At 50.5% G+C, this 12,546-nt stretch overlaps 1 protein-coding gene across 13 annotated transcripts in view; it reads right to left on the bottom strand.

Moving 5' to 3' along the window:
* IKZF1 (IKAROS family zinc finger 1) overlaps positions 1 to 12,546 on the bottom strand; it is a 100,234-nt gene that overhangs the window by 13,503 nt on the left and 74,185 nt on the right. For 9 of the 13 annotated variants that reach the window (XM_043588448.1, XM_043588449.1, XM_043588444.1 and 6 more), the window contains 2 exons: positions 8,057 to 8,224; positions 4,226 to 4,351 (listed from right to left, as the gene is read on the bottom strand). In XM_043588448.1, the coding sequence (XP_043444383.1) occupies positions 4,226 to 4,351; positions 8,057 to 8,224 (294 nt within the window). The remainder of the gene's footprint in view (positions 1 to 4,225; positions 4,352 to 8,056; positions 8,225 to 12,546) is intronic. The other 4 variants (XM_043588454.1, XM_043588446.1, XM_043588453.1 and 1 more) reach the window with 1 other exon arrangement.

Genomic DNA, 12,546 nt, shown 5'->3' with positions numbered 1-12,546 from the left:
TTCCAGTGCCCCCAAATCCACTAACTCAGTCAGTCCCGACACCAGCCTGCTGAGGATCAAAGCACTACCTGTCAGAGCTAGAAATGATCTGAGGTTCCTACGCCATCGACAGGCACCGCGAAGGGATGTGCAGCAGAAACGTGGCCGCCCAAGATGCTACAGCGAATCCGGGCAACATGGGGAGAGAACCCAGAACTCCTGATCCCTGAACACACAGCAAACTCTGGGAAATCAAATAACACCTGCAAACTGTGGGAAAAGCTAGACCCTGTGGGGCTAAATGTTGATGGAGGGAGTATTCCTAGCCGACCTCCATTTTTTCCATTTCCATCTTTCTTTCCATGGTTGAAGAGACAACTTTGTCTCTTACAGAGTCTGCCTATATTCTAGTTTTTACAGTTGGGTTTTTGGGGATAGAACGTTCATGTCCCTGCAATGTATCGTAATATACGAAGACCTGAAAATGCCAATTAATTACATTCCAAACAGTTAACCAATCCCTCTGGCACCACTTCTGAATGGTCTGCTTAAATCCCACTGCCCTATTTCTCCCTCTCCTCCTTCCCCAGATATGACATGCTGATTTATCACAGGATCTATAGGATCTTCTGTTACTATTCTCGATTTCTATCTATTCTCCCAAAGAGCCCCACGTCATAGCTACATTTTAACACAGCACAAGACATTACTTTTCCTTTTTCAACCATGCCAATTCTCTCATCTACGTTTCCAGATACACTTCACGATATTCCAAATTTTATGTTGGACCCACGCCTTGATTCGGGAAGATTCGTGCCCGCAGTGTCTGACCCTCCCCCTCTCCAGTGGTCCACGTTTGCTTTCTTGCCTCAGCACGGTGTGGTAGCTTCCTTCATTATGCCCTGCACATTACCTGCTAAGATGATTTCTAAGTATTTTACGTCTCCATTGCTATTATGAAGGCCGCTCTGGAAGCCTATATTTCAAATTGGTTATTATCGCCGGTATATGTAATTTTTTAACATCAGAAATGCGTGTTTCCTGCTCAATGAGCAAACATAATAACCCACACCCTGACTGGTGTGAAGGATACACACAAAATCCACGAAGCCCAATTCCAGGGGGCGTGCACATCTGACCTATGGATCCCACATGCTTGCCCACATGTCCGTCCTTCTCGGCCAAGCAGAGCACTGTGGGTGTCTTCCCTGCCCAGGGCCACAGGGCCTCCTGAGACCCTCGGGGTCATCACAGTGAGGGACAAAGGAGTCCCAGACTCCCAGATCAGTGGCATTTCCCTGCAAGAGCTTGTAATGCGATCTGTGTACCTGAATGATCATCTTCCAAATGCTCGAGAGAAACTTACTTCATCCCTAAAGGAAGTTGTGACAGATGACCAAGAAACCTTTAACTAACTAAAGCGACATTCAGAAAAATTAAACTCTCCCACATCCTAGCTGGGCTAGGCTTTGTTTTTACCTAATCCCAAAGAATGGCCCCAACCTAAGGGGATCGAAGAGGGAAGAGGGTGTCTGGGTGCCCACGGGAGCACCGAGGGGGCTGCTCTCCGGCTCTGTAGGGAGAATGGGGCTTGAAAGACACACAGAAGGCACAGGTTCGACCAGCTCTGGCACAGCAAAGTGACCAAGACCCCCCCTGCCCACACCTCAGCAGCCCACTGCCTGCCCCCAGGATCCCAGATGTCATCTTGCAGGACTCTGACTGAAGTGCTTTTATGGATACCTTCCACCCCCCGGGCAGCGCTCACCACATGCCTGAAGCCTTCTTATCTCCTGAACACAGGGACATAAGGACCCATCACTGTGGTATTCCAAATAATCTGATCACCCAAGGGAAGAGATTGGCATTTCAGGGCTGCGTTGACTCTGCCTATGGGGTAACGTACATATTGCTGACACACAGGCTCACTGACATGGACAGCCCGTGGGTGACACGTGTCTGCATTCTCTGCCCTCATTTCTGCCAGGTTGGCCGGGCAGGAATTAGCACTCCTACTTGAGAGCCCAGGGTCGCATTCAAACCCAGGTACAGAGATGCAACTTGAGCCCAGGTCTCAGGGACCGCCAGGAGCAGCCCGCTGTAATCTCCCAGCGTGTTTCTTCGGTAATAAAATAGCGGAGAAAACCAATGCGCTCTGTCTGTGTCTCCTGTTCATTCTGTCTTCTCGACTCCATGTGTATGGCTCTAGAGGGACATTCAGGTCACTGTATTCAAACAGGTCAGTACTGTAGATAATAAATTGCAGCAAATATCTGTTGGGTTGACAAATGGCTTATTTGAACATGGATCCATCCATTCTGGAAACATACGTTTCAAATTGGTTATGATGGCTGGATGTGCAATTTTTTTTTTTTACCTCAGAAATGGTGTTTTTCATTAAATGGGCAAACATAAGGGCTCACATCCAGATTTACGTAAAGGATACGCACAAAATCCATAAAACCCATTGTCACTGGTCTCTCATTTGACCTATGGAGCCAGGATGCTTCTTCACGTGTCCCTCCTTCTCGGCAAAGCAGGGCACTGTGGCCCTTACATCCAAGGCCCGTTAATTTATTTTTGGCAGGAAAATACAACGTCTAAACAAAGTTTAAATTTTATTCTAAAGGAGCGCCATCATCTCTGAACCTGTAGACGCCATCTTGGGGGTTGGCCACAAACTGGTGACTAGTACATGATTATTAGGATTTTCCTATCTAGTCTCACCTGCTCCAGTAACCCTCCATACCTTTCCTTTCTAGAAACAGACACCAGACTTGGAAGAGAGCTAAATGATAATTCAGTGGGATCTCCCCATTTTACAGGTGACAAGAGTAAGGCTCGCCCAGAGAGGTCAATGGTCAGCCCCCAGATCCACAGCTAATCGGTGAGGCAGGCAGTGCCAGAACCACAGAGGTGCTGCCACGTAAAACGTTGCCCCTTGATGCCCAAACTATCTGACTCTTGGGCCTCCGTTCATTTATTTTTTAAAATTTTTTAAGTTTATTTATTTATTTTGAGAGAGAGTGAGCAGGGGAGGGGCAGAGAGAGAAGGAGAGAGAGACCCAAGCAGGCTTCACACTGTTAGTGCAGAGCCGGACATGGGGCTCGATCCCATGACCCTGGGATCATGAGCCTGAGCCGCAATCAAGAGTCAGATGCTTAACCGACTGAGCCACCCAGGTGTCCCAGAATTCCACTCTGACTGTTTGTCTCTCCTGTTCTCACCTGTCCTTAATCTGAATCTCTTGCCCATACCTCATGCCTCTCAACTCTCCATTTCACATGGTTAAGAGAGTAAGTTTTGTCTTGTGTGTATTTCACCACAGTAGAAGTACGATAAGCGATCACACAAAATTTAAAATCACAAAAGCGACCCGAGTATTCCCTGGTGGATTTCCTTTATGAGCCATTCATTAAAGCCAGAAAGCTGAGTGAGATTTAACAAACTTTTGACCCTTAATTTCACTTCTGCTTCTGGGTCCCGTGACGATTTTTTCCAGCGGTGGCGTCAAATAAACCGCGTTTGTAAGGAGGTCGGCTTCCATTGACCTATTCAGACATTTCTTACGTCTTAAAAGGTTAGAAAGGTGCCTTTTATGACAGCGCTGTCCCTTGGAGTAAATTCAGCCTCCTTCGACACCAGCGTGAGCGTCCTTCACTTTACATTATCTAAGATCAGAGTCAAGTGCCACAGGGTGATGTGGTGCCTCGGGCACCAAGGCTCATAAGAAAAAAGCAGCCTTTCCTCCAATCCTGTGACAGCCGCAACCCTCTCGACTGTCAGGGTTTTGCCAAGGAGCTCACTCACTCCAGACAGGTGCCGAAACGGATGAACGAAAACCCAGCCTGAAAGCTTTCATTCGATCAACTTCGTGAAAAGAAGAGTTTTTAAGACAAGATTTCACATCTTATTTTGAGGACTAAGCACAAAGAAGCAATCGATACTCCTGGTTTAGTTAAAAAAAAAATTCCCCAAACCAAGAACCGCCCGCCCCCCACCCCCGGCAAAGTTTCTGGGGTCACTATTCTCTCAGACACTTCCCCAGCTTTCAAGAGGGAGGGGTTCAAGGTCAGGCTCTCTCTGGTGAGATGAGGGCTTCAAAAGTCGGGAAGCACAGAGTGCTTCTGCCAAAAACGTCCCTCGGTCGGGGCGGTGGCGGCTCGCACGCCTGGGTTGTGCACCCGGCGCTGTGTGCCCGGGGCCCTTCTTCGCTGCGTGCCGGGAGGGTGAGCCAGCGCTTACCTGGGTACAGCGTGCCTGGAAGGCCCATGCTTTGCAAGTAGTTGTGGCAACGCTCTTTATGTTCCTCTAAAGAGCTTCGCTGTTTATAGCTTCGGCCACAATATCCACATTTGTGAGGTTTACCAACTGCAGAAAACACAATCGAGTTCAAGACCCCAATTAAATACTGGCCTTGGTGTGATGGGAATTCATGCAATACAATCATTACCGAAAAAGGCAAAGAACCCCTCCCCTCTTGAGAGCTAAAGTGGACTCAGTCAAAATTGCCGAATTTAAAAATAGGAATGCCCAGGGGTTTCGCTGAATGTACCAAGAACTCGTGTGACTCTGGTTTCACCTTAATTTGCCCACTGTCCTAACTCCCAAATTCTCTTCTACTGAAATCACTGTTCTTTAACTGGAGGAAATGGGCCATCACCGTGTGATCGCATGGGCACCACGTGGGCAGAGACGTGAGGGATGTCCCCGGTTGCCTGGAGGATACACAGACGCTCCTCTAAAGTCAGACTCGTCCATGTCTACGCTGCAGGCCAGGTCTGGCAAGACACTGGTGACAGATCTAAATGCACCCAAAGTGCATTCAGTTCCCAGGATGCTAAACTGGATAACTTGAGGTCTCGAAGGTACCACAGCGGATAGTGATGCGTTAATGAAATGAGCATTTGTTTCCAAAATGTATTTTCCTGTTCTAGCTTCAAAAAGCTCTGTGTTCTCCCCAAAAGCTTAAGGATGGCGTGGTCTCTGGATCAGCCCTGACCGACAAAACTCACTATGACGATGGATGTGTTCTTCATCTGTGACGTCCAATGCGATAGTCATTGTACTGTTCAATATGGTGGCCACCCGTGAACCACTGAGCATGCAGAGTTTGGCTACTGTCACCGAGGACTGAAGTTTTGATTTCGTTTAAGTTTAATTGACGAAACTTAAATTTAAATGCCACATATGGCTAGTGGCCACTGCTTTAGGCAGTGCAGTATCTATAATGAGGTTAGTTCCTCCCAAACTTTATGGAGCGGTATTTTAGGGAAAGAAGACTCACGCCAACAAACTCATATCGTGCCCAAGCTTAATGACTTTCATAGACAGCGCTTTAAGAGATGAGGTAAGTAAAGTATCTTTATTTACGTAAGGAATATAAATTTCCATCCGAAGACCAGAATCTTCTCCTACTTCCTTCTCATGTTGTTAGATTTCACATATCTGAATGTATTATATAAAAATCAACACCATCCAAATCAGAATGCTTGGTAAAATGGTTCAACCAAAGCTTGTACTGGTTCCATCTCTTCCTTAGGTGAACAGAAGCAATGGTTAGAGAAGACTAAGACGAAATGTAAAATTTGACCTTTGGAGCATTTCACAGAGGAAGGAAGGAAGGGATCCATCCCTACCTGTAGAAAGCATCGCGTCCCTAACACCGGGGAAGTCACCTGGAAATGCACAGTGTTGCCTAAAATACACCTTGAAGCACAGCCCAAGATTCTGAAGGGAAGAAAGTCTCTAGCTTGGCTTGTGACTTCCAAAGAAGGCGGTGAGGAAGGAAGGGCCTCCCCTACCCTGCCAGACCGCCCCACCCTGTGTCAGTCTGGGACAAAGCTATAGTCACATCTCGCCACTGATGTGTCGTTGGCCTTTGGAACCTCAAGCCACCACCAGCTGCCAGAGAAAACTGTGAGATGGATCACGGTTTCAGTGGAGTTGGGAGGGAGGCAGTGGGCCACTTCACAATGGAATAGAATGTGGCCCCATTTGGGTTTGCAGATGAAGAACGAAGTCTTCATTTTATTCTAGTGAAGTCCTCTTATGGAGCCTCCATCAGCGTCTTTTCCGAGAGCTGTGTGGCTCCCTCAGGTGGCGGAGTCACCAGCAGCCCTGGGTCAATGGTATCGTATTACCTACTTGCTCATCAGCGCATCCGTGATAGAAACAAGCTGTCCAAAGTCTACCACGCTCCTGCATAATTACTCAAGTAACTGGCCGTGCTTAGAGCAGGGGACTGTCATGCCTCGAAGGACGTCAGCGGGCATGGAAACAGAGTGGCCTAAAGTACTGCATTGGATGCTCCAGACTTGACAGTAGGAAGGAAAGAAAAGAGAGAGGCATCACTTCAAGGTTCAAGGACTGTCGTGCAGGCGAGATTTCGGCTGCCAATCAGAGTAACTGGGGATTATGAGGACACGGTTGGCGTCGCCTGAGGATGAGTCTTGGTGTCTTCCACCTACGTGGGGTCGTGGTTCCTACCGCCTCAATGGGGTACTGTTGGCAACCGTGCTGATGTCCACTTGACCTGCACGGATGACGGATGCGAAGTGCCTCTGCCCTAGACCACCCAGACGGTCTGCTCGTCACATCCAAAACCTTATCATTTCCCTGCACACCTTCCCTTCTTGGCGGGGGGGGGGGGGGGGGGGGGCGGGCAGCACACGGGCTCCTCATTATTGACACAGGTGAACACTGAAGAACACTCACTGTCGCCCTCCTGTCCTCCCGTTTGGGGTGGGCCATCTGTTCCCCCTGTCCCCTGCAGCACAGCCCTCCCCGCCCCTCCCGTAGGTTCCAGGCCCCCCTGGGGGGAATGGGTGGCTTCGGCCCCACCATCACCCCCTGCTGACCTCAGTTTTGTACAGCTCCTCTCTTGGAAGATTTTAAGTTTTCTAATTAAAGAACATTTGGGGGATTGGCATGGAGAGGAGGTGTCATGTCTGGACCCCAAAAGGGAACCGGCAGTCCCAGGGCCCCTGTGACCACTTGCTTCGCCTCCTGGTGAGCTGCTGCAGGTACCCGCCACTCCCCCCCCCCCCAGCAGAAAGACTACGAAACGCTGGCTAAAATGTGGCCCGCGCCCCCTTCTAGGGTCACTTACGGATTGATGCGTTCGTGTGCAATGTGTCTGAAGGTAAACCTTAGAAACTCACCTTCCACTGTGGACTCTAGCCCCTCCTTCTATTGGAAGTCTCTCCTGAAACCTCCCGCCCTGCCCTGGAGACCGGCCGTCCCCTCCCTGCGCTCCCACCGTCCCCTCAGAGGCTGGCGTCACCACACTTGCAGCACGTTGGTGCTTTGCTACTGCCCACCTGCCTCCCCCACAGAGAGTGACATCCCTGGGCGCTCAGTACATACTCACGGGCCACAGAACGGGGCACAAGGAGAGGCCACTAAAGCCTCACTATTAACTACACTCCTCACACCTGGGAGGAGACAGCCCCGACTATAGGCAGATCTTCCCCAGGAGGCAGCATCCCTACCAATGGGGACAGTGTGGCCCTGGCGAGGTCTGGAGGGAGCTGGTCTGAAGCCTCTTCCTCCCCCAAGTGGCCTCTTAGCTGAGGCGTGACTGGCTCCTGGCACGAGTTACACAGTCGGGCTCACTCAGGGCAGTGTCCCCCTGAGGAGCGGGGGGACAGGCGTGTCCCCAACCAGGACAGAGAGCGGTAGGCCCTTCTCGCGTCATCGCTCAGCTTTGCAAAGTAACTATGCCCGTGACCGCCGCTCTGCGTAAAGCAGTAATACGAGCGACTTCGCAATTTCGATAAAGACATGCACTTGGGAACTTTGGGGACACGACCCGCGCGCCCCGTGGAAAGCACACGGCTGGCAAAGCCGCTTAGAAAAGCCTCACTTACCTGTCGAAACACTCTCTGTAAATTGGGACTTCTGTGCGCGCGCGCGTGTCATTTCCCACCCACATCATCTGGTTTTGTGGGGAGTCAAACGCGGGGACCGGGGCATGGATGCCCGGGGTGTGAGGGGGTGTTCCCCCCAGGCCGGGCCGGCCTGCAGGGGGCGCTCCGGCGCGCGCGTGCGCACACACGCGCCCAGTGGACCTACCGGAGTGCGTCCTCAGGTGGCCAGTGAGGGCGTCCCGTCGGCGGCACGCGTAATTGCAGAGATGACACTTAAAGGGCTTCTCCCCAGAGTGCAGCTTGATGTGCCGAAGCAGGTTGCCCTTCTGCGTGAACGAAGCCCCGCACTGGTTGCACTGGAAAGGCCGCTCGCCTGGGAGGAGAGGGGATCGGTGAGAACAAAACTCTGCGCGCGCGCGCGCGCGCGGGGACAGGTGCAGGACCCGTGAGGAAGTTGCTTCCCACGGGGGCCCGGTGACTTCCACCCGCTGCAGGTTTGATAGAACACGAGGCTTTCAGACTAAACCTGCCAGTTCCTTAACGCTTCACTGGTTGGGTCAATTTGATCTGAAAATCTAATTTTTTTTCCCTAAATCAGAATGGCACATCACAATGCAAATTCAAACTCATTTAAATAAAGTGACTGCAACATTTTGTGATGAAGAGCCACTCTTCCTGATCAGCAGTTTTGGAATAAACCAATATCCAATTTTGCGTGTTGTGGCATTTGGTGGGGTTTTTAATGTGGCTTTTTTCAAAGGGTCTTTAAAATATGCCACTGAAGCAAGCAAAATAAAAAGGAAACTCATTAAAAATGCATTTCAGGATCACAAGTTCATTTCAGCGTTACATTCTTATATTTAAATGAAAGGCACTTCATTATAACTGTTATAATAAGTTCTTTTCATTTACATTTTCCCTGTATTTTCCCTTTCAATTTCTTCTCCATTACCTGTCTGTCCCTACGCAGGCAAATCAGGAAGGAGACAGACAGAGAGAGTGTGAGGCTGAGAGAGAGAGAGAGAGAGAGAAGGAGAAAGATTGAATAAAATAAGTTAAGAAAGAGAAGTCCAAAGACAAGTCCCTAATCCCCCCCCCCCCCAAATGGTAGGGCATCCAAGCCAGGGCCACATGGAGGTCTCTGGCTTTTTCCTTTTTTGCTTTCCTCCCCAAATCCTGAACCCGTGAAGCTCTCGCTGGCTTCTATGCACAGAAGATAAGTTGTATTTTCAGTACAACTATTCTAAGAGATGCACATGACTTGCTATTAGGAATTCTGGGGATGTTACAGCTGGAGTGGTGGCCAAGAAAGTGTGGGACCCTCTGCTGGATGTGGCAGTGCCTGACTGTATGCGGGGGGACCCCACAGAGGGACACACGTGGGCATCTGTGGGAAAGAAACAGGCTACTGAGCAGTCCTGGGGCTCGGACTCTCTCCCGCTCCGAGCTGGTGACCATCTTGCTTCGTTCTCGTGTTAGAAGAAGAATATACCTGTCAGGCTTAAGCACACATTAAAGCTCTTTTGGAAACAACTGCTTTTTCTTTTCTTTTCCTTTTTTTTTTTTTTTTTTTTTTTTTTTTAGAAGAGCTCTATGCGACCACAGTATCTGGTGTTGAGATACCATGAAAAAAAAAAAAAAAAACACTTCCTGGTAACGGGTTTCTTTTTTTTTTCTTAGGAAAAAAGACCGTGCGAAAATGCGTCTTTAACAATGTTCCCAAATGATTGATGTGGTTTGGGTGAACGAGACAGAACTCTGACCAAAGTAGAAGCATGTCCGGTCCTATGAAAATCGCCACCAGCTTCGGCGTAAAAGTTTACACAGGCACCTGGATGTCATGATGGTTATTGCTTTTGTTTTCAGGCAGGGTGGGCGGATGTGCTAGTCCAAAAAATGAAACTAACGTGTGATTTTTCATTGCAGGCTGGGGGGGGGGGGAATGCTGCTACCAAACAGGGCGTATTCGCTATTTCCCCAAATCTGTATCTGGGTCGCACTTGGCTGGGCAAAGAGGGTTGAAAGTCAAGCAGGTGAGAAGGTTACAGTAAAACCAACCAGCAAGAATGAAGGAAATCCCTGAGATACAAGCCCGCGCTGGGTCAGAAGATTCCAAGAGCTGGTGGCCAGGTGACCCTGAGAAGCGTCCAGGAGCATCTGATGATCTATCAGAAACACTTCTGGGCCGTCGTCACCCACGTGCATGAATGTAGATGTTTTAACTCCGAGCAGGTGCAAGGGAAAAGAGGAGTCAGTGGTCCCTGGGGGCCGGAGACCCGGCAGGGTGGAGCGGGTTACGTCAGGGTGCACCTTCAGCTGGACATTCCGGAAAGGCAGTCAGTAAGGAATGCTCTCGCCACGAAACTGCTTCTAATAAGGGTGGAGGACTCTTCCTGGTGGCGCGGATGTGTCCTGGCATGACCCAAAGCTAGCCAGCTGTGTGAGGTACCCCCTCCATGCCGATGAGGCTGGGGGATCCTGTGGTGGACATAGGAGGGGCAGGTCATTAAAGCCATGTTCCCCTCCCCGCCCTCCAGCCCCCTTCTGCAGAACAGGGCGGGAAGGAAAGAAAGGCGGCCGTTTCTTCAAGAGTGAAATCTGTCTTCTAATGTGAGTCAGTGGTTCTCGCGTCTCTTGCTGAGCCTGGCGTCTTAATCCCGCTGGCCGGCTTTCCTTGGAAATCTATTTGTTTCTGATTGCCTGGGCCGGCATGAATATGTAACGCGGGGCATGGAGACTCGGAGGGAGCGTTCTCCGAAGTGACAACACAGTGTTCAACTCAAGGCAGTTTCCCTTTGGAGCTGCTAACAGGAAGGGGGGCACCGCCCCGCTGCTGGACGGCAGACCGCGGTGCACGTTATTTGTGTCTCTCTGTTCGCCGCTGTCAGCTGCTTGCCTCCTGTGGGTCCTTCGTTCGTGTGGCGTAGCTAAGTGAGATCAAGGGTCCCAGGGCTGGATGTCTTTTATGTAGTGGGATCAAGACTTTATTCTCCTGAACTCAAAAATTAAGTTCATCTCAGTGACTGTGCAGATGTGCCACTTTAGGGACTCTCTGGAAGAATGTTTGAGCCCCCGGGGAGCCTGGGTGGCTCAGACGGTTAAGTGCCTGACTCTTGATTTCGGCTCAGCTATTGATCTCAGGGCTCGCGGGATTGAGCCCCACGTTGGGCTCTGTGCTCACAGCCTGGGATTTAGTTGGGATTCTCTCTCTCCTTCTGCCCCTCTCCCCTTTGCATTCTCTCAAAAGAAATAAACATTGAAAATTTTAAGTGTTTTTTTTTTTTTTAAAAAAGGATGTTTGAGACCTTTTGTACAACTTAATGGGTAAAAAACAAAGTCTTCACGGATGCTTCCATCAAAATTTAAGAGGGTCTACCAGAAGAAGGTAGATTAGGGGCGCCTGGGGGCTCAGTCAGTAAAGCATCTGACATTGGCTCAGGTCATGATCTCCTGGTTTGTGAGTTCGAGCCCCCTCGTCCGGCTCTGTGCTGACAGCTCAGAGCCTGGAGCCTGCTTCAGATTCTGTGTCTCCCTCTCTCTCTCTGCCCCTTCCCCACTCGTGCACTCTCTCTCTCTCTCAAAAATAAGCATTAAAAAAAATGTAGGTAGATTAAAAAATATACACCTGGGCTGCAAGAATGAACACATGCCGACTGCAACCGTACCTTGGAGCAGATCGTAATTTGCTGCTGATGCACTGAGCGTTTTTGTTTTACAGATGGGAGCAGAGTAGGCCCGAGACCGTACCCGTAACCATAACTCTGATGCTTTTCTTTATTGTTAAAGCTCCCATCATTTAGAATAATAACGCTGCATATTTGCATGGCGGGGTTTCCCCTGCCCGGCATGCCTCTTTCACAGCACTCTCCCCTGTGATTCTCACATTCGCCCTAAGGTGTTGGCGGGGAAGGCGATGCTATTACGATGCAGTTAACATACAGAAACCGAGCAGCAACACTAGGGAAGGAAGTGGTCGGGTCAGCCAACAGTTCAGACAATGGCACGAACAGCCCCTCACCGAGGTGGCGCTATGGGGCGCAGGGCGGGGAGACTGCCCCTGGGGGCTGCCGTTTATCGGGCAAGGGAACTCTGGTGCGCCTGGCTCGCCTGGCCGTGGGCAGGTGCAGGCCTTGGCTTCCGGGCGGAAATCAGCAGGCTGGGCCCGGGCTCCCGCGTGAAGAGCCGTCTGAAGTGGCAAGGCTGACGGTGTGCTCCTGGCCGCACGTCCTGCCGTCCACGGATGCGCCGGGTCTGGGCTCCAGCACCCCACGCGTCCTCTGCGGTGTGCCCCAGGGTCTGCATCTTGGCGTGATCTCCCGGTGATTACATGGCCCCAGAGTTTGAGAAGCCTTGCCCTTGAAGCACTGGAAACGTGGAGAGTTCAGGCTGGGACGGAGGCCTGGCACAGCCCGCCTTTTCTAACGTCATTCCGCTCGGATCCCAGGAAAACGGACACCTTTCTAGCACGTCTAACGTACTGAAACCTAGTTTGGCCAGTGTGTTTCTGGAACTCCCTGTGACCCTGACCTCACATTTACGGGGGTGGGAATACACTGTGAAGACAATCCACGGGCTTACTGTTTCAGTCTGGTCGTTTGTTTAGTAAAAGCCAAGCCAGGAACCATAACATCGGTGGTGTCTCTCTGTCCCTACTTCTGGAACGTACTCCCTCCGTGAGGGAAGCATGGCTGGGAT

Source organism: Prionailurus bengalensis, chromosome A2 (genome assembly GCF_016509475.1).
Source record: "Prionailurus bengalensis isolate Pbe53 chromosome A2, Fcat_Pben_1.1_paternal_pri, whole genome shotgun sequence".
Lineage (NCBI taxonomy): Eukaryota > Metazoa > Chordata > Mammalia > Carnivora > Felidae > Prionailurus > Prionailurus bengalensis.
The sequence above is the reverse complement of the archived record's forward strand: the minus strand, read 5'-3'. Positions and strand labels throughout refer to the sequence as shown.